Source organism: Magallana gigas, chromosome 3, assembly GCF_963853765.1.
Source record: "Magallana gigas chromosome 3, xbMagGiga1.1, whole genome shotgun sequence".
NCBI lineage: Eukaryota > Metazoa > Mollusca > Bivalvia > Ostreida > Ostreidae > Magallana > Magallana gigas.
The window spans coordinates 6,079,545-6,104,455 of record NC_088855.1 but is presented as its reverse complement, the minus strand read 5'-3'; the positions used below and the strand labels follow the sequence as shown (position 1 = coordinate 6,104,455).

Genomic DNA, 24,911 nt, shown 5'->3' with positions numbered 1-24,911 from the left:
TGATTTTTGTTTTAAAAAATCAGATTTATCTATATCTTGATTTTTCAGTAGCTTGTCCGACCGTGTATGGGCATTTTACACGCCTTATCCACCCATCTTCGTATATGTTGGGTACGACATAGAATTTTCTTGGGCCCCCTGTGGAAAAGTGACCAGGCATATAATTTTCCCCTCCATATGCTTAGCATTCTGGAACATGCACCTATACCGGACAAAAGGAATAGCTAAAAACTATTATAATATTGATTTTAAGTGATTTAGTATTATCGTGGAATATATCTTAAGAAGAATTGAATCGGAAAGAGTTTTTTGAATACCCGAGAACCTTAATTCGAATCAATAATGTACAAGCTACTATGGTAATATACATACAAAGCTAGCGATAGGGTATATTTTCGAATATGCCTTCATTTATAATACTATCCGATTACATCTTTATAAAATACTAATACTTACTCATGTTTTAATCAAGTGTTTGATATGTTTTATCAAAGTAAGCATTGATTGTTGAGATCACCATAGTTCATATATCTATAGGTTGTATCATTACTGTATAGCAACAAAACAGCGTCAAAATGGCGGACACTATGCTTGTTCGTGCTCTTAAGGGTAAACCAAAAGCCTTAAACCTATGCAATAAGAAATTAGACAAAGTGCCAAAGATCATTGGAAAGCTTGATTGTGTTTTACATCTTCAATTACGAGGGAACAAGCTAAATACTCTTCCAATGGAGCTTAGTCACTTGTTTCAGGTAAGTAGATTGATTACATTCGTGAGTACTGTACACTGGCGTCGGAAGCAAATTGAAAGTGGGGGGGGGGGGGGGGCCTAGAGACTAATCCTCAGAAATATTGAGAAAAAAGTAATTCCCAAAATCATGAAATACCTAATCCGGGGGGGGGGGGGGGGGGGGGGGGGCTAGTATGCTTCTGAATCCAACTTCTCAATCTTTCAAGGTAAATTCACGAACAATAATCATTCCTACGAGAAAAAGTGGGGGGGGGGGGGGGCTCAACCCTCTATCATGCTATGTTTCTAATGGTTAGGTATAACTTTGCAAAAAAAGGGGGGGGGGGGCGCCTAAGCCCCCCCTAGCCCCCCCCCCCCCCCCCCCCCCCCCCGGTTCCGACGCCTATGCTGTAAATAAACATTTGATTATTTTTTTGTGGGGGCGGTCATTAATTATTTGTATTAGCACCTTCGATTTTATTTTCACCTTACAGTATATATTTACATCAGTTAGCCTCTGACGAGAACTGATTCGAGTCGATCATTGTTATTGTTTTCAGCTACAGATCCTAAATCTGGGAAATAATGAATTTGAAGAATTACCCGAAGTCCTTGAATATCTTACAATGTTAGAGAAACTTCATCTGTTCAACAACAAGCTGAAAACTCTGGCTCCAAAAGTGCTAAGTATGTCCAAATTATTCAACATTGTCTTATTTAAGAATACGCTGACATTTTGTGGTATTATTATATTTCTTTTTAACTGGCGTATAACCCTTCCCAGGTATTATTTCTCCCCAGAATATTTTAACGTCACAATATCAACACATGAAATTATATGTGGTGGCAAGAATTAAACATGTGTGATGGTCAGACTGGTTTGATTATATAGCGGGCCCAAATAGCTCAGTTGGTAGAGCACCTGACTATAGATTTAGGGAGCTCAGGTTTGAATCTGGTCTGATCCATCATATTTCTCTCATCCCAATAAATTTGGTGCCATGACCATCCCTAGCTGGAAAGAGCCTGGGGTAATCTTTGAAGGCATGATTTAAGAGGAGAGGAAAGTGACTGTAAGACCACTTCAAATACTGGTGCCAGATAGCACTTAATTGACAAGAGGTTCAGGGGGCCTGTATAAATTGTGGACATCTTATACAGCTGTTTGTTAATAAATCTAATGATTTCCGAGTTCAGAGTTATACTGGGGAATCATTATATTTGTGGGGTCAATGTCTGTCTGTAGCCAAAATGTTTCTGGTTCGTGGGGACGTAATTTCGTTGGTAGTATAATTAGGCTAATTTTAATAAATAATAAACAAATAATAGTGTATATAGGTTTGCGGTGATGTAAAGTCATTAGCAAGGGTTACCCATGAAAGCCACAAACATTAAATTGGTCCCTCATGAACAATGATGATTCCACAGTATTCATATGTAAGAGAGAAATAATGACAGGATTCAAATCAGGGCCTTCTAAATCTCTATTCATTCTGAGCTATTTGGCATGTACTGGCAATCAATTATACAGTCTGACCGTCACATTCCTTCCTCCAGATCGTTCACCCTTGAATATCACCATCCCAGGTTCTTTTCCTTGGCAAGAGTATTAAAACTTGTCGGTCAAGGCACCAAATTTAATGGGATAGAAAAAAATGATGGACCAGACCAGGATTTGAACCACTATCTAGCTTCAGCAATAAAACCGATCTAATTATCACATCTAAATGAAATTGATGTCTCAGCTGTATCCACAAATCTTTTTATTTTTCTTCATATTTCAACATAACATACATTATCAGGATTAATTCTCCTTCTTAACATTCTGTTTATTACTTTTTCAGCAAACCTGAGGAATTTAACATTCCTTAACCTAAATTCAAACAACCTAAAAACATTTCCTCCTGAAATATGTAGGTAAGAAACAAATTTTTCAATTTTGTAAAATGCATTGTTGTTTTGATGACCATGCAATGTATATGAATAAAAATAATGCATGTGTTACTGTAAAACACAATGTATAACCCAACTACAAGGCCTGGCATCAATCGCAAAATTAAGGTGGTATGGGACACTTCCATGTTGTGACGTATTGTTTATCGAAATAAACAATTAAATGAAGTGTAATTGTGTAAGTAGTTTCTTTCCCAGTATTGTCACCTAACGGTGTAGCACAGTGGGTTAAAGGACTCACTACAAATCTGTAAGTCATGAATTCGAATCCCACTCATCTTCGCTAGCCAAGGGTTTTCGGTCCACTTTGCTCCCCATAAAGTTTATGGGGAGCAAAGTGGACCGAAAACCCTTGGCTAGCGAAGATGATCCCACTGGGAGTTTTACTATTTTTACTTTTCCAAATATTTTCAAAAGCAATTTTTTCATTAAATATTGTAAAATTTGAAAATTCTAAAGCGGTGAAAGTATTTCAATTACAATGTACTTTAATCCATATTAATATTGACCTTAAAATAGTTTTATTATATTCAACAATTACGAATATGACTCATGTAAACTGATAGCTATTAATTATATTGAACATGCATGTATTATGTAAGTACATGACTACTTCAATGACAAAACTCTTTTAATAGTGAGGACTGATCTCTATCATACATGCTTTTATAGCAATTCAAATCCTAACCTTTGAGGTCACATCTGAAATTTACATTTACCTTGGTACATGTATAAATTTTTTCTCCTACATGTAGTTCTTATACTGAATAAATCTAAAAAAAAAAAAAAAGGTTCTCATATTATGTGTTTGTGCTAGATTAAATATTTTTTGGTATCAGTATAGTGCAATGACTACAGTACACATATAATAAATAGACATGTACTTTGAGAAATCTTCATGAAGTTGTATCATAACTCTGAATTTCCCATCCCAGACTGTCTAGTCTCCAGCATCTGTCAGTGGATTCGAACCAGTTAACAGAGCTGCCCGTGGAAATCTGTGCATTACTTAGACTGGAGGAATTCCATGTAGCCAATAACCAACTGACAAGTCTTCCGCTTGAGTTTGGATTCCTTGTCAATCTAGAAAAATTGTACCTTCAGAAGAACAAAATTAGAGAATTGCCAGAGGTGAGTTATGTAAAAGGGGATTCAGAGGCAGCATGTAATGTAAATATCAATTCACTATCTCACAAAAATTTAAAGTTCTCTGATGATTGAATTAGTATTAAATTAATAAATAGTATATGTGTACCAGTAAACATGTCTACTTTTATTAAATATATGTTAAAATTGGTATATGTTTATGTAAGTCTTCTTTCTTGACAAAAAATGATCTATAAGCCGTCTTACTTAATTGTACTTTCTCCTGATGTATTTTGCAGAGTCTAGGAAAGTGTTATAAATTAAGGACAGTTGATATTGCTGCAAATGAACTGAGAATTTTTCCTACTGAGGTAATACAGGAACAAAATAGAACCATTTTAACAAGAGCTTGGACTTTGGGTAGTTGTGTCAATCGGCAATGTGATGTAGGCCTGTCTGTTTCATTGCTGGCCACTCAGTAATGGCTCTTTGAAATCAACAAGATTTGTCTGGCTTTTGAGCGAAGGCTACGCAATCAGTGTATGTTTCGCTTGAAACCAGCGTCATTTTAACTTGTTTTTACGCAAGAAATAGATATTTACATCCTACTGAAAGTCCAAGGCCTTATCAAAATGGTTCTAATACACATGTATAAAGGATAATAAAGTAAACTTAGATAGAAGGAAATGGCTACCGGGTACATATACATGTATACATAAGGACTCACAAGACGTTCCTCAATTTTATATAATTTTCCTTGATATACTATTCCTTATTTTATTAACATTTAAACCTGTTTATTCCCAAAAATTCAGGGTACATTACCAGGCTATCTTAAAACAGGAGCATGCAAAATGCATTTGAAAGCTTATAAATAAAGTCATGTTTATAAATTTTAATTAAACACCTTATATCTAAATAAAAAAGTATCATATAACATGAAAATATAATTATGAAATTACTTTTAGAAATCTTCACATTGTGGAGATAGGAAAAAATAGAAAACAAATGGAAGATAGGTACGTTGCGTCCGACCTTAATAAATATCATGCATGTTCACTCTGTACATTGTCAGAGGTTCTACAAATCTCTAATAAAGTAAAAGTTAAAAGAATAAACCATATTTAAACAATTTCTAATCCTAAAAATAGTAAGTTTTTGCATTTTGTCAATTTTGTATTAAGGTGAGACGACGTGTTCCTCAATTTTAGATAACTTTTTCCAGGAATTTGTTAATGGGTTACTACTACTTTGACAAGCTTTCTTGCAAAAAATTAGGGTACCTTACCAGGCATTTCTGCAAAATACTAGAGTATGCAATTTCCTATATAACCTTCTTGAAAATACACTTGCTGACATAAAATAAATACATCTACAGCACAGCGAAATTCACTATATTAGAACAATATCTCCGCCGGGGCAGGGCTTTGAACTCACGACCTCTAGAACCTATATGCTTCTGGCAGTGACCGTCCACGGTTCTAACCACTCGACCATCTAGACATATAACCATATCCAAGTAAATTTTGATCATTTTCAAAGTAATTATAAAATTAATATTTTTTATTGGAACTCTTTATTACGAGGAGATACAAAAAAGATTCTCGAGGAACGTGTCGTCTGACCTTAAAATTGGAGTTTTTTTTCCTTCAGAAATCTCATAATTTGAGAAAATCATGTCTAAAAATAAATTAATTTTATAACAGACTCTGTGTTCACATGACAGTCAGAATATTCGCATTTCTCCTGGCATTTTGATTTTGAATAGACTCATTGAACTGTTTGGCCAGTTTAAAAAATTAACTACATGTAATTGCAAGCGTTGACTGTATAATTTACTTTATAAAAAGACAATTTTCTGTTTAGCTGAGTGCTCTCCCTTTGAAAGAGTTACACTGTGAGGAAAACCCCCTGTTACAACACATTCCTGTCCACTCAGTACAAGAAGAGGAGGTCCTCTCACTGAAGGTATATTGTAAGGCAGTAGGAGGGATATTAATCTCATAACAATCAACTGTTTATGTAGAATATGATGATAACATATTTTATTTCATTTCATTCACAGGAAATTGGTGCAAGATACATTATGAAGGAACTCAAGGATAGGTAAGAATTAAATATTATTAATTACTGTTATTTAACGCTGCATAAATTCACTGAAATTCAATCACAATTATATACTCATGCAACCTATATATTATATGTGAGATACATGTTGCATATAGAAATATTTCTATTTGTAAACTAAAAGAGTAATTTTCAGTAAACCGACTGCTGGAAAAGACAGGTGACATTTATTTCCACTTTATACTTCATGGTTTTCTATATCCTAATGTAATTCATGTATAAGTTTACAATGTTAATGAAAAGTTGTTAAAGGCTGTTTCCCTGAGCTTGACCCAAAGAGAATGTTTGTAACATGCTTGATGTGTTGTAAATTTTCAATCAGCTTCAGTGTCATTGCATATTCTTACATATATATGCATGCTTTCCATGAAATAAATAAAACCATTAACAATGTATGGGTACCTGGTTCATGTTGTGAGTGATGAAGATGGATGATGGAAAAAAATAGTCTGTATTGAATGTAATCAGATTTGATGCCTTATTCTGGTTCTTGAAAATTACAACTAGGTACATAAATACGGTACTGGTTTATGGTAAAAAAATAGTTACCAATAGTTTGCCAAGAAATATGAAATTCAATATACCAGTATCTGTTTTTACTACAGAAATTTCTCTTGTTGATCTTGAAATTTACCATAAGTAGAACAGTAGCCAAGTTACTATTCACTTGAGGCAGTATGAAACCATCAATGAAGTTTTTAATTATAATTGGGACCGACGGGTTATGTTTCATGAGTTATTGACTCCTTTACAACTGATTGTAGGTGGTCCTACCTGAGGAAGGCTATCCGCCATTACCCCCAGATCAAGGAGATGCTGGCCCAGTCCAGTAAATGTGCCGTGTGTGGGGAGTCCTTCCTCAATACATGGCTGGAGTGTGTACGCTTTGTAGATGCTAGAGAGGTAAGGACCTGTAATTTAACTATGAGGACATGAATAGCTAGTACATGTACCAGTAACTGCTTACAACTATGACCTCATTATTTTTAAAATGCATAGCTTTCTTTGGTGTAATGCATTCTTGGATGCTTCTAGGAGGGTTTATACAATATCTAACTTCATGCTGATAATTTTTCTCTGACAAATTGACTGTCAGTTTAAGTGGAATCCACTCTACATAAAGCTGTATCAAGCTATCCCAGCATATGACCCCAGTATTTTTAAAATGCATAGCTTTCTTTGGTGTAACTTGACATTCTGTTCTTTGACGCTTCTTGAAGTGTGTGTAACATTTTAAAACTTCGATCATACTGATGATTTATTTCTCAGGATTTGAAACTCAACAACCTGTCGGGTCTGATCCCAGTGCGGGCTTTACTCTGTTCCTATCGATGTTTCAACTCTTCAGGGCATGATTACTATGGTGTGGCCTTTCCTTGACCTCAAAGTAGATCATTGTTTAAAGGAGTCTGTCCAAGAGAAGTAACTCTGTCGTATCATGTGATTTGCTCTTCGAATATGTTGATGCTGATATGTGTCCTCATTAAACTATCGTGACCCATAAACACATGTAAGTTATATACATGTGTATTTCCTTTGAATTAGCATCAAAAATCCTTTGCAAGAGAAACAAAGTTTTTCCAGTGATATGTACATGTAACTGACTATGGTGTTTATGTCCAATATTCTGTTAATGTTTAAAGTGGCTGGAGTTTCTGTCTGGACTATGTACAGAATTTGCATTGGCCTTTTTGAAATGCATATCAGAGTTAAGCAAGTTGCATGGTATAAACTACCATTAAAATTCACGTCTGTGAGAATATATATAAAATGTGCAGATGACGTTTTATCTTAATTCAGACTTTTCTTTTTTTTTCCTGAATAAAAGAGAGTGTTTTATCATTTTGCCATCTAAATTATTCTTGTATATTTTTAATGTATAGAAATTTGTATTTACATTCACTTGTTCACAAAAGTTTGAAGTTTTAAGAAATGTTTGCCCAAATATTTATTATATGTGTCTAGCTGGAGCCATGCATTGGGGGTAGGTTGTCCAAAAAAAAAGAGCAACATCAGTTGCTTTTTGTGACACACCTCTAAAATCTGTGCATATCGAGTACCGGTAGTTTTTCTTAAAACTTAACTACCGATAACATGAATTGGTATTTGTATTTTGAGTTTTATTATTGTTGATTTTGTAAACACATTTTTATTGTTATATCATTGAAAGTTTATTTTTATATTTTTTTCTAACATTAAAATGCCTATTTCTACATCTTATTTTTCTTCTATTTTTTTAACATAAAAATAACATTGGGGGATTCAGAGGGGGACCTGCCCCCTTTTGTATGATCGAAATGAAAAAAAAATCCACACAATTAGCAGAACTACAGAAAAAAAATCAAACCAATTTTAGTTGTTATTTTCATAAATCTTATAATGTATCAAGTACATAAATAAAGCTAGAATAACTAATGAAATTGGACCAGGTACTTGGGAGCTTTCCAGCTACCTGGGCCCTCTGAGAGCCTCCAGGCGGCCCCTTGACTCCCGCCATTTCATCACATCCTGGATCCGCCACTGAATATGTCAACACCAACAGATTTGTTATACAGGCATGATTACGATTATTATACACAATGTACATTGCATGTACTTGCTTAATCATTTGTTGAGGGATATCGGTAGCCAGTTGAAATATATTTTGCACCTTAGGGTTTTTCTGATTAGCAAATAAACCCTGTGACATGCTATTATTTACTAGGGGTATGTTAAAGATCTGTTCAAAAGCCACATTGAAAGAAAATATATGATGAAATCTTATCTTCGCTTCTTAAAATCATGCACTAATTTTAAAATATAACCCAAGAAAGTGTCATACAGGTAACCACAATATTTATATTTCAGCAAAGCTTTTAATGCATGTATTGGTAATACATATACATAAAAAAAATATTAAAACCTGATATTATAAAAAAAAATATCACAATTGGTGTAACAAGGCAAGATTTAATAAATCATTAACGTAATTTATTAATACTCCAAGAATGCCCTCATAAAAATAAAACCAAATATTGTGTATGAATTTGACTCAATCATTTTCCCAGTTCCACGGTATACACACTAACCCATCGTCCGTGACAGAATAATACTGTGTCACTCTCACACGAACGCCCTCCATGTAAGTAGTGATCTCATCAGCATTGTCCATCAGTCTCTCACAGCACTGCGTCATCTGGGCGGGAGAGATGTTTAAGTCTTTCTCCAGGTGGATCAAACCTAGTTTATCTTGGCACTGCTGAATCACTTCATCTTCAATCATCTTCAGGCTAAAACAGGCACAACGTATCATTGCTATAAAAGTTCTTTCATCTACACAAAATCAACATTGTAAAAAAAATACATGTATGTGACATATAAAATCTTGTACAAGACTACAAGTATTTTCAGAATTTATTTCATTAATAAAACTTCCTCACAAAACTGCTCTATGATCAATGCAACAGTAACAGTTGTTTCAGTATAATGATATACCAGTACACGCACGTTAGTTAACAGAATATTTACTGGTATACCAAAAACAAGTTTTTTTATGAAACCTACTGTAACATGAATCTTTTGTTAGATGAAACATAAAAGTCTGTGCAAGGACTTACGAGATGGCGTCCTTTAAACGCTCTTCGGCCTGCTGCTGTGTTTTGGCTATGAAATCTACAATCATTGAGCCGGGCATAGACACGGGAATCAAATACTGTCCTAAGTTTGTCAAGGTTAGTGGGGCCGAGGAGCTGTAAACAACATGTAATGTTAACATGAGTCCCAAATATACATATACAAACAAAATTTCACATGTGAGTTGTGAATAACCTTACTATAATTCTTCAGATCAATGAAGAAGAATATGATTTTAGAAAATATGTGAAAAGTATGAATTCTGTTAAAAATGTGTAAATATACATGTATTACAGAATATGTTCATAAATATATTAACTATTTATATGCTCTTCAAAAGTAATGGAAAGCCAACATTATGATTTACATGTACATTGGATGTTCTTCAAGAATGAATTAAAAATCAAACTATTTTCAGAAAGTTTTGATGTTACTTGTATCTGACCCTAAACTCTGAATGAATTTTAGGCCAAATTCATAACCTTATTAAGTTCACATATTCTCAATTGAAACTCTAACAACTTACCCCTCGACAACCATTTCAAGGCGTGAAAGATCACCACTTCTAAACATTCGCCTCACAAGATCCTGGTTTCGTCGCATCGTGTTTAAAATCTTGTTCAATAGAACCTCATACTCCTCGGCCATCACGATGTGGTGTCGTTCCCGTCGCCGGATCTTGATGTGACACAACAAGCGAGATAACTCCTGTTCCATGTAGGGAAGGCGTTCTATCACAGCATCATAAGCAGGAACTGATGACAGTCTCTGTAAAGCAAGTACATGTAAGACAATGATAAATATAATAAGTGGAAAATCTGCAGAGTAGCATTTACCTATCTATTGCGTTACAAAATGCAAAATATGATCTTTTACCAAAACCATAATAACCCCAGAAATGCAAAAATGAAGAATATAAACTAGAAAATTTAATGTAGAGCTCTATATGGTCTTTAAGAAATGTGACCATTTGTCATGAACTCTGAAATACATTGTACTTGTATGTAGTGTTGGTAACCTCAATAAAAGTTTGAAAACATGATACATGAAACTGTATTATTTAGAGAATTTCTTTGAATAAAACTGAACAACAACAAATTAACATGAAAAGATTATGCCTTAAAACAACAGCAAATTCACCATGGTAGACAATAAAACATACCATTAACCAGACAACAATAAAACATACCATTAACCAGACTTGGGGAACATCGGTATGGTTCAGGCACACCTCCCCTGACAAACTGACTCCATTTCTGTCAGTGAATACCACATTCCTCCCTGTGAAGTATAGGTTTAGAAGCATTTCAGAGTAGTTAATTCTAATTTCTCAATGCATATACATACTGTTATTCTGAAGCGTGTTCAGCAGATTGCCTGCTTGCCAGCGCTCACCAAAATTCACTATATCTGCATCACAAATTTTGTCGAGCGCTCACAACCACTGGCTCTGCTGAACACGCCTTTGTTTTCTCTGGTGACAATACAGTATTTGTTCCTCAGTAAAAGGAAAGCCCTGAAATGTTATATCACCCTCTGCCTTTGGCATCGGGCAACATAAATTCCAGGGCTTTATGTCACCTCGGGGAAAATATAATGGTACATGTATGTCACCATCAAAGCCATGCAGTACATGTATATGTATAATATGATAACATGTTGTTCAAACTAAAAGTATCAATACAGAATCACATATAGCGTATTAAGTTATGTAACAGAGATACATGCACCTATTACACTAAATATGGGCTTAAAGAAAATTACTGTTCTGATATTAAGTCACTTACCAAAGAGGAATTTTTTGACTACGATTGGGTGGTTTTCTGAAACCTTTTCTAATGAGGTCAGGCATGCAGTGAATCGACGGGGCCCCCAGTTGGTGTGCCATCCGATGGCCCTCACCCCCACCATCTTCTTCAGCCGCCCAGTGATTTCTTTAACATCCTTACTGTAATCTCGGGATTCTTGTGATTTCTTCCTGGATATTTTGGAATTGGTTTTTATCCAAGATCTACAATAAACAAATAAAGGTTTGGTTGGATACTAAAGAATTAACAATAAACAATTTATGTTTTCTTTTATAATCTGTCATATGGATAAACTAATGATACTTGAATCAATACAGATAATACATATGTAAGCAAATGTGAGAAATCAAAACCAATGAAAGTCTTGCAAAAGCTAGTTTTGAATTTTCAAATACTGTACCATCTGCAAAATTTTCCTGGATTTGTTGACACTTGATACTCATATAGAATTAATATTCTGAGAGTTACATGTATCTCTTCAATAATATATCTTATACATGTATTAGACATCACCGATACATGTATATAAATCAGTATTCCTACTACCTAAGGTAAATGCGTACATTAATACTGGAAAATACTTACAGTAAATTTAATTTTTCCACTTTTCTGTAAAACGCTTCTCCTCCTTTACGACCAGCAAAAATATCTCTGAAATCCGGTCCATGGTGCACCTTGGTTTTGGAGGATGTGGGAACTTCTGATATTGTGTTAATGTAATCCAGAGGCAGCTGGCAGGAAGTGAGAACTGTAGTGACAGTGTCGCGGATGCTTGATGAGGCCAGATGGACCTTTATATGACTTAGACCTGAAAGACAAAGAGCTGGTTGCAATTTAAAACCGACTTATTTTTTAAGGACTCCAGTTGAAGTGTACATTTCCAAACACATGTACTTATTACAAAATGAGATAACGTTGATTATTTCTAATATCCTATGAATATAAAACATGGTGAGACATGATTTTAAAAGTGAGTACTATAGATTTCTACCTAAGCCTATGGAATAAATATCCGCATAAAATCGCAAGAAGCACATCTCACAAATTTAAAAATCTCTCTTATTTTTCAGATATTTGTAAACTACACGAAACTATGATAAAAATTCTGCATTCACGATTTTATGTTCTTGCGATTTGATAAAAAACGGTAGAATTGCCGAATTAAGTACTCGCGTAAAATAAGGAATCTACAGTAATTTCTAACCTTACCTTGGTCTCTGTCAGCATCATTTTTGGCAAAAAATGTCAGATTGGTAGGTGGAACATTCTCCTGCTTTCTGAGGGCAAATATATACTGATGTAGCTTTTTAAGGGAGTCTTCATTGATGGACTGGTTAAAAATGAAGTGACAGTCACAGAAGTTTAGAAATTTAGGATTAGTAAAGATTACCAGTTTGGAAACTTAAATGAAAAAGACACATTTAGATACTCCTATTTATATCATTCAGATTTCTATAAAAGAAGGTTTTCAAATAGAAAGCACTGTCCCCCAGTAATTAATTTATTTAAACATCAGAAGTGAGGACTAAATACAATTTCTAAAATAACTGTAATATACAATATTTGTTGCAGCGTCTTATACAAAAAAATTCAAAACATTTTGTAGGTTTTTATTCTGATAAATATTTACATATAAACATTGAAAGTCCCTAAAGGTTGAAAAGGCAGTCATTCTTTGAAACAATAAAAATTCAAAGACATATTTTTAAAATTAAAATCAATACTGCATCCATTTAATAATATAACTATATTAATTAGTATATACAAGATATTACATATATACATTTATAGTGCTGCTGAATAACGTTACCCTTTCTTTGGGGTGCTGTCCAAAGAGATCTGGATGGACTGTGAAGTAGAATGGTCTCAAAGCGGTAGCTGCCTCACTCACACTCAAACACCGGCAAATTCTTAAAGTTCTGAAATTCAAAAACTCTTTTGTAAGGCAAATTTACATAGTTTGGTGAAACATCAATTTTTTAATCTACGTCACTTACAATTACTTATCAATTTTCCCTGCTAAAGAGCAATTTCACAGTTATTGTGAAGGGATCAATTTGTCTATCATTCAAATTTTTATCAATTATCTTTTAGTACTTTAATGCACTGTGAATTAAGGTATTCGATGTATAACGACCACATTTTGTACCTAAGAAATGAATGGTCCGATATTCCTAATCATGGTATCATTTTGAAGGTGTTATCAAATGAAAATACTCCACCAAAGGAATTTTCAAAATATTAATTATGGGCCAACTAATTACACCTTGAATTTTGTATTGAAGTCTATGGGCAACGTATGTTTTAATGCGATATTGTAAAAAGTAACTTAAAATTTGTAAAATTCTCTTGGTTAATACATGCATAAACTTTCTCTTTATTAAAATATGAATTAAAATGAATCATTTACCGCAGATATTCTGACGAAATTAAAAAAAATTTTTTCAACAAGGGGAGAAAACTCTTTAAAAAATTTTAAGGTGCAAAATGACCGGCTTCTTATAAGTTGTCAGTCATGTGAATTTGGTTCATTTCACTTTCATTGTTTTTTAGCAGTACATATTTAACTGGTTTTAAACCATTCAAAATTGTTCAATATCCCTTCATTATACATTGAATACCTTAAAAAAAATCTACTGTAAGAAATTTACTTTGTTTAATGGGAATATAAGTATACCACTATGATAAGCAGCATTAAGCGCAACATATTTTTAAAGAGTTTATGTGATACCATATATAGGGCCTACTCGGTATAGCAATATTGGATCACAAACCAATGAACAGCTAATGAACAGATGGACCGGGCCGGTGGAGATGATTTTGGTACGTAAATTAACGGGTAACTAGAATTACAGAAATACCCGTGATTTACCGAAATGCCCTTCAAAAACACCGAAATGCCTCATTTGAGCACAAGAATTTAACATCATAGTTTAAATCTAAGTGTTTAAATGTATTTCCCCACTTTTCAGTTTGATAATGTAATGATTTTGACATAAATAGTGATTTTTAACAAGTTAAAGAGTACGTGTTCAAAATCAATGACAACTTCAGTTGGCAGTAAAATGGTTTCAAATGATTTTGGGTACAATGTAATGTCCTGAACAAAATGTACCATCAAGATAAACGACTTTTACTTTATTACCTACAGGCTCTGCAACAGTACAACCCTGATTATTGAGCATTTCCAAAAAAAAACAAAAAACGAAAAGGTGTTCAGGTTCTATCCAGAACTTTCTTATGTAGAGGCCTGAAATATAATGTCTCCGCTTTATATATAACGTTGATCATATTCCATAATAACCTACAGATTAAGACAGCTGCACGATAATGAAGCTTGGCGACTTTTAAATGGACAACGAAGGACATTCATGACACCATTGTTTTGTTTTTGATCAAGGCGAACTAGTTCAAATGTAACGTGAACCAGTTTAGTAGACAACCTATTCGTTTACTATTCGGAAGGGTTACTTGATTGGTAACAAGATTATAAGATGGAATATCTTCAACATGGAACGTTTTTCAACGCATCAAAATAAATAAAAAAAAAAATATTCATGTGTTTCGAGAAAGGTGATCTAAAAATTAAAAAAGTATTAAATTCTATTTATCGACATAATATATAATTAGGCCAATATGTATCGATTTATGTATACATGTTCATATTTATGTATATATAGTGTATTTTTTGTGTCTTTTCTTTTGGACATTAATTCTGAAAATTTCTTAACCTTTTAATCATTCAGTTTGAGTGACTGGTTACTTATTAAAATGAGGTTATGATTTTATAAATAGGGTTGAATTTTTTACATCCCTACCTATACGTTCCATATCTGGAAAACCTTAGAATACCATTCTTGTAGTGGTATATAGAGATACATGTATAATTATCCAAAATTCATTTCCTTTTTTAAAATTTGAAAAACCAAATGGGTTAAACTGCAACAAAATAGGTTTTTCTAGTAAAATACTAAGTATATCAAATCTGGATGTCCGGGAATTTCTTGTTCGTGTTTTAAATACATGTATAATTATCCACTATATTTAGAAATTGCGCAGTTGATGATTGTGTCATATAATTAACAAATATAATAATATAAAAAAATTAAAATAGATTTAAAACTGTATTTTTTTGATAATAGAATGCAATGGACATTTGCTTCGTCTTATTCGCCCATTTTCTCTTTCCCGTGTATACAATCATTGACACCCGGTATATACTACTCGTGGCGGTCGTCGGTAGCATAGGCGTCGGAACCGGGGGGGGGGGGGGGGATAGGGGGGCTTAGCCCCCCACTTTTTAGCAAAGTTAGACCTAACCATTAGGCACATAGTTTCATAGAGATTTCAGCCCCCCACCCACCCACGGATTAGGATGTTCATGATTTTGGGAATTAGGGTTTTTTTAAATTAATATTTGTCAATATTTCTGAAGATAATAGAATGCAATCGACATTTGCTTCGTCTTATTCACCCATTTTCTCTTTCCCGTGTATACAATCATTGACACCCGGTACTACTCGTGGCGGTCGTCGGTAGCATAGGCGTCGGAACCGGGGGGGGGGGGGGGGGGGGGGTAGGGGGGGGGGGGGGGACTAGGGGGGCTTTGCCCCCCACTTTTTTGCAAAGTTAGACCTAACCATTATAGGCACATAGTTTCATAGAGATTTCAGCCCCCACCCACCCACGGATTAGGATTTTCATGATTCTGGGAATTAGGTTTTTTTATATTAATATTTGTTAATATTTCTGAGGATTAGTTTACCCCCCCCCCCCCCCCCCCAACTTTCAATTTGCTTCCGACGCCACTGCGTAGAGGACCTGACATATGAAACGAATCAGTGTTTCGGGCACATTTAGGAAACGTTCCAGGGTCTGCCACTCATCAGAGGTCCAACCCAGCTACAATTTTTAAAAAATGAGTCCGAACAGGTCGGTACAAAAACTGAGCATGGTGTTTGATGCATTATCAGTTAATATTTATCAAGCATGCGCGGATCCGGAACCTTTTTTCCAATCTAGTGGTAAGGGGTGGAAGGGATGTTTACGTTTTCCGCTAGGGGGTGGTCCGAGGTTCGATATATTTTTTCTAATTTAAAAAATTTTAATTTACCAGAAGGGGTTAGGGTGTCCGGACCCCCTTTTGAGGATTTATATTTAGCTGTAATGATCCTCGACATCCCACTGCTTTTTCTCTTTATGACAGTACATTACAACATGGCGACTTTAATTTACCCATTATGAATCAGTTATCGCCAAATACACCCCTGCGAATGTGTTCGGAATGTTTTCTTAATCGTTGCTAAGTAAGTAATAAATCCAGAGGTGCTCGAATGAAAGTTCACGAGTCTTCACCGAGATTTGTTCAGTTCCTGTGAAATTTCGAGCGGAAGTATAAGTGTTCGGATAATATTCTCAAAATACGTAAGTACTGGTCGTTTTTCATATCGTATCCTACTTTGATATATGTTAAAACGGGAAAAGCTTTCAAGATGTAGGTCTTATTTCACCATCTAGCAGTTATTTATATTAAACGATAATATTCAGAACAGAGTTATCGTTCGTGTTCAACCACGTGTAAAGTGGTTGGTAATATAAACATTGGGTTGCTTAATAAAATCATAGCCATGTTTGATGCTTGTGGTGTGCAATACCATGTTTAAAGAAAAAAATAATGGCTGTCTGTTTTGCATTAAAACTTAGTATATCGAGCCAATTTCAAGGAACATTCTGCATAAAATGGTATAGTCTGTTTCACTACTGATGTTATTACTAGGTCAGGCGCGGATCGCAAATTAATCATCAGGAGGGATCTCTTTTAAGCATGTTAGTTGTTGCAACAGCAGACAAAAACTAATTTTTGTATAGTCACATTTATTTCTAGAACACATTTTATTCACCAATTAATGAAGATAAAGTTTAAAATCAATTAACCTCTAGATTTTATAATAGACTACAAGAACCTAGATACTGTGAAATAGACTTTATACACGAGGTACGATTTTTACTGCGAAACTGAAAGGGTCAAATAAAACCACGTGGTCTAAAATTTGAATGACAATAACATTCGCAGGGGTGAAATATTAGTGTTTATCTCTCTAGCGCAATGGGTGAAGCTTCGATCTACTGACCCGCAGCTCCAGAGTTCGAATACTGAAGGTACTTTTGTTTTAATTAATAGTGGTAAAATTTCAAAAGTTGATATTATTCCCAAAATTGAAACCTTTTTATTTCATTTTTAAGCCAAACACATGCTTGGAATCCATATCTTTAAGTAATTTAGAATTTTGGGCTTGTATACAGGCCCTGGGGTCATAAAAGTTAGACAAGCTCACTTTCGATTTTCACTATATAAATGTTCCTTTTGTAAAAAGCGAGTTCGTGTAAATTTTATGGTCCCGGGGTTAGAACTTTTCCCAAAGGTGTGGATGACCCTTAAGTTTTTTTCGGATTCAAGCCAATGAATAAGACAATATTTTTGTCCGTGAATTAGTATTTTCTAAAGTGTTATGTTGTAGAATATATGCTCGGCTTGCGTTTTATTTAAGGAATAAGGAATCATTCATGACGATGTGATAATTTCGGTCGGGGCGTGATCAAATCCAATAAAAGCAAAAAGGTCTATGATAGATTTGACCACGCTCCGACCGAAATTGTCACCTCATAATATTCAAAAGAATGATTCCTTTTTACTCATACGAGGGTTGTTCGGAAATTATCGAGACATTTACTCTTACTCCCATGGGAAAAAAGATAAATCTTTGAAATTTCACCTGAAAATAAACTAGTTTGTCTTTTATTAATGTACAAATTTTGAAGTTGATAACATCATTTGTTCATTCCTGGTAAGCTAACAATCTTGCCTACTTCTAATGACCCGGCGCAACCACAAACTCATCGCAACGTCATTTTAACGTTTTTACTTGGTCCCATGTTAAAAACACTTTACAAACGAATGGAAAACGAATTATTCATTTTTCATCTTATTTTAAAATGGCAAGTTATACATATTTTCCTTTCTTGATTTTTTGTGAAATCTCCACAAGATCTCCGAAATTCGTTTTCGCTCCCGCGAGTGAAAAATGAATCGATGTGTCAATGAAGAAATCCTATATATTCTCCCTTTCAACATTTTTTCACAGGTATATGTATTTTATTTAAAAAATCATCAAAAAGTGATAGAAGCAATATCTTGGGACAGACCATAGACGTGTTTTGTTCATACGACAAGTTGTCATGGCCAAAGCAATATCTTGGGACAGACCATAGACGTGTTTTGTTCATACGACAAGTTGTCATGGCCAACTTAAGGTCAGACGACGCGTTCCTTGAGAATCTTTTTTGTATCTCCTCGTAATAAAGAGTTCCAATAAAAAATGTTAATTTAATAAAATTATTCTAAAAATGATTAAAATTCAATTTGATGTGGTTACGTGTCTAGATGGCCGAGTGGTTAGAACCATGGCCGCTCACTGCCAGAAGCTTATAGGTTCTAGATGTCGTGTGTTCAAAGCCCCGCCCCGGCCGAGATAGAGGTCCAATAAAGTGAACTGTGCTGTATACGTATTTATTTTTATATCAGCAATTCAAGTGTATTTTCAAGATGATTATATAGAAAATTGCAAACTCTAGTATTTTGCAGAAATGCCTGGTAAGGTACACTAATTTTTTGCAAGAAATCTCGTCAAAATAGTAGTAAACCATCAACACATTCCTGATATAGTTAAATAAAATTGAGGAACGTGTCGCATGACCTTAATTCAGTTTTAATTTGAGTGAAGAATGGCACCAAAGCAACAATCTAAAATTTAAAATTAGACTTGTAGATTTGCTCCTCTGCGTAGTGGATTTACGAGTCTAATTTTTTAAAAAATAGATTGCCAAAGTGACATAATCATTTATTTATATCATTGATTTAAGTGAATACATCTAGCACTTCTAAAGTTACAGATGCTTCCTTTAGTGTGTATACATACAGCCATGCGTGCCTACTGCCTCCTTGGTTTCATAAGTTTAAGTTCTTTTTTCTACTTATTATATTAAGAGCCATCTAGCAATATGTATAGCTCAAATTTAAATTAGATTCTCTCCATAATCAGTTTTCCCGCATCATTCCAATGACTTAATCTTGTGCACAACCACCGACTAAAAACTAATGACTACCTAAAACAAACAGCATCACATTTATTGTATTTAAAATCAAGCAATTTTAAGAAATTTTGTGAACCAAGCTTGTCAGTACTTACTCTAGATCAACCTTTCCAGTTCAATAGTCCAGACTACAACTTTTATAAAAATCTCCATATAAATTGTCCAAATTAACTTACAATTATTGATTAATTTGATACTTTCTTAGTACTAGTTCTGTTTTCAAACTTTCCCATTACATTACACTTCATTAACTGTAACGTTGTAAACACATTGTTACCATTAAGATGATAACAATAACCTTTCAACTTTCCATTATCTTAAAATCTAATTTTAGTTCTCATTCGGGTGGTATCAATGGATGGTGACAGTAACTGAACATTTGGGCTTTGGTGAACAAGAGTTGCAAAGGCTTTCAGCTCCCAATATTCTTAACTCATAATTTAAAGGGTATATAGTTTTTCTGCAGTGGGTGTGCACAAGATCCATCCAAGAGAGAAGCAATCATCCCTCCAAGTTAAACATGTACAGTAGCACTATTTCTGTTTAAAAGCATTGAATCGCATTTTTCTTCTCTGGTACGACTGCAAACTGAAAAGACATCTGTTAGTTCATGGCAAAAATAAAACATTTTCATGTATCATTATTTTTATTAACAACATGAATGGTATAATCTATACAAATACATGTGCATATTAACGTATTTAAATAGTTAAAAGACCATACAACAGATTCTGAGATCTTTTTTGCTGTTGAAGTAATGTTTTTTTTCTGATTAGCACTTAGCAATATTTTCCCACCAAATTTATCAGTGTAACCTTCCTGATTGGGGTCCCATACCATACCTGTAACCCAATCAACTACTACCTGTTTAACAATAATGAACCCAGGCCTTAAACCGATGTAGAATTTCTTGGGGATTGCAACTCTTTCAGGTCGATTCTCTCTGAATATGGTAAAAAAGTGTGATCAGTCTCTTGAAATATGTTAGCATATATACATCTATATACAAAACATTATGAATTTTTTGTGTACATATCATGCTAGAAAATTACAAAACTGACATTTATTCATACATTCATCGATGTATAACAAAAATATTGACAGTCAAGATGTAAAATCATTTAATCATGCTGTTGGTGAATTACAAAGCTTGGGAACCCTGGAGTCGCTAGGATCCAGGGAACCCTCTGCAATTTTTTCACCTTACCAAAAAAAAGGTAAGTCTGCCAGTGGAGCTCTTGATCAAAGCTTGGATGGGGTGTGCAAATCCAAACTCTCCTGTAAAGAAACTTGTAAATCATTAATAACTGTTTCTTAATTACATACACATATACATTGCATCAATATTGTATGTCAGTTAATCAGATTCAAGTTTTTTCTTCTTTTTTTGGGTCGATTTTTTGTTTTTTATAAACATGATTTCTCTAACTGGCTCAAATCGTCACAAGCATAACAAAGTATGAAAAAAACCCATAGTTTTCATAATAAATGATTTACAAAGAATCAAAACTTTAATATGCTGTTAAGATATGAGCCAATTTTCTGTCGATACTTTATACCACCAGTTATGGGACATAGTCCCCTAGTAGCCAACCAGGGATAGGTTTGTGCACTCTATGGCAAGTTGGGTATTCACTTGATTCAATAATCACGTTTTCACTGAACTACGCCAATCACAGAAGCAGCACTCGAACACTTGGCACAGAATTCCAACGATACTTTATCCTGGTGTACATGGAGACAAACTCCAGCTAAATCCGCAGACTTCTTAGGTAAGGGATAGTCATGGTCACTTTCAATTGACTTCCTTTTCCTAGAAAAGGTTGAGGACAACTGCACATTTTTGACCTGTGGAATGTTTTTTAGTAGGCTTGATAAGGCACTTTGGTTTGCTAAAACACTTCTCAAATACTCCAATTCTTCTTCCATGGTTTCATAAGATTTTTGCAGCTTTTCATTATTCACCTTTAAGGTTTTGTTTTCCTTTTTCAACTGTTCTACATTGTCTTCCAGACTCTTAATGTAGACCTTTTTCTTCTCGCGATTCATTTTAGCTTGTATGGCATTTTTTCGATTTCTCTCTTCCATCGCCTCATAGATTTGTTCTTGCGTTTCTTCCATCGAGCTGGTATCTTTAGTTTTGATAACCTTAATAACTTTGATTGGGGGCAATTTTGATGATACTGATACCGTGCTCTGGTTTTCTTTGCCTAGTTCATGTTTCACTTTTGATTTAAATTCTGATGCATTTTGTGATTTAGATGATCTTCGCGTTTTCCTGAGTGAGATTTTGGCATGAGAAATAGCTCCAACTGTCAACGCATTGTCTTGTTCATTTGTTTGGTCACATTCAACAAAGTCGTGTAAGGGTGGCGTATTTAGGGCTCGAGCTGCAATTGAAACAATGTCAACAGAATCGTTAGAGTCATCACGAGACAAGTACCCCGTGATTTCCTGATCCAAGCTGTCTGGGAAAAGCTGCATCTGTTCGTCACTTAGAGAAATGGCGTCCTCTGTACTGGACACCGAGTGACTTGGGCTGGTCATGATTTCACCATACCCGCTATCCGTGGAATGACTCGGGGAGAGTTCAGTTTCGTCTTTTACTCCCAAATCCACGTCGTCAACAATGATATCACTTTCCATGAGATTATCTAACAAGCAATCAAATTTGTTAATCGACTCCTCAAAATTATATTCCATTATGTGAAATTAAAAGTTAAAATCTTGTTCTATAACCTGTTAACAAATTGTTTCTAATTTACCAGTTTACCTATAACAGATTTGGTACACTTACTATCCGCCGTCTGTTTCACTGTTTGTCAGATATTGCACAACGCGCACTATTTGTATGAACGAAAACGTTCTTCGTACGTCTCTTAGTGCATGCGTGTCTTGATTGGCCAAACAAATCACATGTCAGTTATCTTATTGGGTGATATTCTGAAAAAAGACGTGTTCGGCCATTCGGATCAAGCTCGCCCTTTTCCATATTCTTATTGCGAAAACCCCCCAAGTGCTTCCTGTGATACCAACTAAATATCCGAAAAATCAAAAGACTTGAATGACCAGATTGTGTTCTTGTCATTTTTATAGACCCTAAAATAATGAAATTGTTTGTTGATGTAAACCAATTATCTGAAATTTGAATTTGAGGTCTTTAACCTGTTAACAAGCAATTTATGTATTGTTGATTCTCAATATTTTTTCCAAAGAAATGTGTCATTCTCATTAAACATGTTTTATTACATGTATCTTTACATTATCTGTCACCTATCAATTCTAATTTAATTTCTTCCCATTTTTAGCATTTTAGAAATTTTTGTGTTTGCTTTTTTTTTTTGGAGGGGGGGGGGGGGTCGAGCAGGTCAGTGCCGTATACTATTAGGTTTTTATCAGTACTTCGCGTTGTGTTTATTTTTGTTTTGAGACTGAATTTGATCTCTACATTAAGAATTAAACTTTACTAAATTATAAAGGAATGAAAACGACTTTATTATACTCTCAATGTAGATAAACCAGATATAATAAACCAAAACTTAACAAAATAAGAACACAAGTTTACAAGTACTCAAAATCCCCCAACCCTAAAACCTAACTTTAAAAGGGATCTCAAATAGACAGACGAGACGGGGACTCAGGAGAAACGTAGCTAGCGAAACCAGCTGTCTCCCTCCCTCTCTCTGTTTGGAGAAAAGTAGCTAGCAAAACCAACTGTCTCCCTCATCAAATAAGGACTTACATGGGTTTATATTCGGAAAAGAGAACAGAGACAACTATCATTAAAAGTTATTGGCTATCGTATAAAGTGGGCGTTACCAAAGTATTAGAATAAAATCACATCGGGATTGAAATACTAATAATAAGAAATATAAACGAAATCCCGATCTACCACATACGAAAAATAGAATTTTAAAAATATATTAACAACATCACAGTTTAAAAGTTGATATTTTTTAATGTAAATTAACTTTTATAAAGGCCTTTTTATTAAATATTGAAATACAGAGAGACTACATCCTCTAGGTATGAAATCTCCTGGGTTCGGGTTCTACCGAAACCTTCACCACTAGCTGACGTGTTATTTCCCGCTCTTCCACTGGGCCCCAGGCTGGACAGATACCTGTCAAATTTAAAAAGTTTTACAAACTACGGGTAATATTTCCTCTCATTGATTAAAATAAATGAGTTGTGTTGTCGCACAATATGTGTAAATAACCGCATGCACAGTTTTTTTTTTTCAAATTAAGGAAGTTTATCTTTATCAGTAAGCCGTCATTGTATCATTGTATGGCAAGGAAATAATAGGGCAAATACATACGGTCCCCATCTACATATTCATAACCTGGTGTGTGTATATATAGATAGACTTTTTACCTTCCATTAAAAGGCTTATTGAAAGAAATACTGAGACGATGAACGCATGTAATCGGCGCAGGAAATCAAAACATTTTGATTTTAAGGGCTTCCCTTTCTTTTTGGAAAATAATAAGGCCTAATTGAATATATATATACCCCTAAACATGTTTAATCAAAGCGTTTATTCAGCTACATAACATGGACAAATATTTTTTCATTGTATTTTGGTGGGGGGAGGGTATTTTAAGAGTTTAGCTGTTAAATTCAGCAACTGTGTTGAGAAGCAGTTACATTAGATTAATGGTCTGCAGTAACACAAAGAAAGTTTACCCTGCATGATTGATAAGATAATTGTTTGTCGGTCATTTACATCATTAGAGCTGATCATAATATAAATACTGAATTTTATCTTTGCTCCAACGTGGAATACCCGGCCCGCCAATTTGCATTGTGAAATGACCAGTTAGTAAAGATTTTTTTCACTAAAAGTGTTGAAATATTGCAATGTTTTGAGTACATCTTAGACTTAGATTTGATTTGATTAAACAGCAAATTATCGGTAACTTTTTAACCCAAAATACTTAAATAGCTAGATTATATATAGCTACATATATGGATGCATACTGCTTTGTCCTCTCTGTGCTGGTTAGCACATAAGGCCATAAGCTACTGATACGTAGTAGATAAAATAAGAGATTGTGCCTGACCTGTAAAAAGTTGTATCTCAGTTCCTGTGGGTTGTACATGAACACAGTAGCATGGACGCATTTATGTTGATCACCTTGACTCAAAGTTTGCGCAAACACTTCCTTCATTCAGAATGTAAGCAAAGAAAAGACCTTTAGTGAAAGTTCCCTGTGTGTCGGCTATGTCATACCTGTTAACCTTTCAAAGCTGCTATGTGGGAGAATCTCCCCCTTACCAACTTGGCTAAGGGGGAGATTTTGCGTAAACGACGTTTTTTTTTACGTGAAATGCAAATATATTTTAAATATACTGTTAGATATTTTATTTCACCATTGTAATTAATGCATTTGCAATCATTTTAAATTTTATTATTTCTATGACTACCAGTGTGCAATTAC

General features: G+C 34.5%; 4 protein-coding genes across 8 annotated transcripts in view; 2 read left to right on the top strand and 2 right to left on the bottom strand.

Annotated features, from left to right (window-relative positions):
- The first annotated feature begins 350 nt into the window (after positions 1-350).
- On the top strand, positions 351-7,645 carry LOC105340539 (leucine-rich repeat-containing protein 69). Of its 2 annotated transcripts, XM_011446652.4 has the most exons (10): positions 351-752; positions 1,291-1,417; positions 2,575-2,647; positions 3,619-3,814; positions 4,069-4,140; positions 5,636-5,737; positions 5,835-5,875; positions 6,033-6,056; positions 6,661-6,799; positions 7,166-7,645. In XM_011446652.4, the coding sequence occupies exons 1-10, from the start codon at positions 576-578 to the stop codon at positions 7,274-7,276; spliced, it is 1,062 nt and encodes a 353-aa protein (XP_011444954.1). In that variant the 5' UTR covers positions 351-575; the 3' UTR covers positions 7,277-7,645. The 2 variants fall into 2 exon arrangements, with proteins under 2 accessions (XP_011444954.1, XP_011444955.1); XM_011446653.4 differs by lacking the exon at positions 6,033-6,056 and having other exon boundaries at positions 7,166-7,422.
- Positions 7,646-8,714: 1,069 nt separating this feature from the next.
- Positions 8,715-14,775, bottom strand: LOC105340536 (T-cell activation inhibitor, mitochondrial). Its single transcript, XM_034483346.2, has 9 exons — positions 14,625-14,775; positions 13,127-13,235; positions 12,526-12,646; positions 11,902-12,124; positions 11,296-11,519; positions 10,698-10,789; positions 10,035-10,276; positions 9,493-9,624; positions 8,715-9,165 (listed from the first exon to the last, which is right to left on the bottom strand). The coding sequence occupies exons 1-9, from the start codon at positions 14,687-14,689 to the stop codon at positions 8,928-8,930; spliced, it is 1,446 nt and encodes a 481-aa protein (XP_034339237.1). The 5' UTR covers positions 14,690-14,775; the 3' UTR covers positions 8,715-8,927.
- Positions 14,776-19,487: 4,712 nt separating this feature from the next.
- LOC105340538 (protein hook homolog) lies at positions 19,488-22,407 on the bottom strand. 3 transcript variants are annotated; one of them, XM_011446651.4, is made up of 3 exons: positions 22,265-22,407; positions 20,675-22,121; positions 19,488-20,410 (listed from the first exon to the last, which is right to left on the bottom strand). In XM_011446651.4, the coding sequence occupies exon 2, from the start codon at positions 22,111-22,113 to the stop codon at positions 21,124-21,126; it is 990 nt and encodes a 329-aa protein (XP_011444953.2). In that variant the 5' UTR covers positions 22,114-22,121; positions 22,265-22,407; the 3' UTR covers positions 19,488-20,410; positions 20,675-21,123. The 3 variants fall into 3 exon arrangements, with proteins under 3 accessions (XP_011444953.2, XP_011444951.2, XP_034339235.1); XM_011446649.4 differs by having other exon boundaries at positions 22,241-22,385; XM_034483344.2 differs by lacking the exon at positions 22,265-22,407 and having other exon boundaries at positions 20,675-22,234.
- Positions 22,408-23,479: 1,072 nt separating this feature from the next.
- Positions 23,480-24,911, top strand: part of LOC105340534 (deoxynucleoside triphosphate triphosphohydrolase SAMHD1) — a 28,411-nt gene continuing 26,979 nt past the window's right edge. For both annotated transcript variants that reach the window (XM_034483343.2, XM_034483342.2), the window contains exon 1: positions 23,480-23,622. The gene's annotated coding sequence lies outside the window, so the exon portion shown is untranslated. The remainder of the gene's footprint in view (positions 23,623-24,911) is intronic.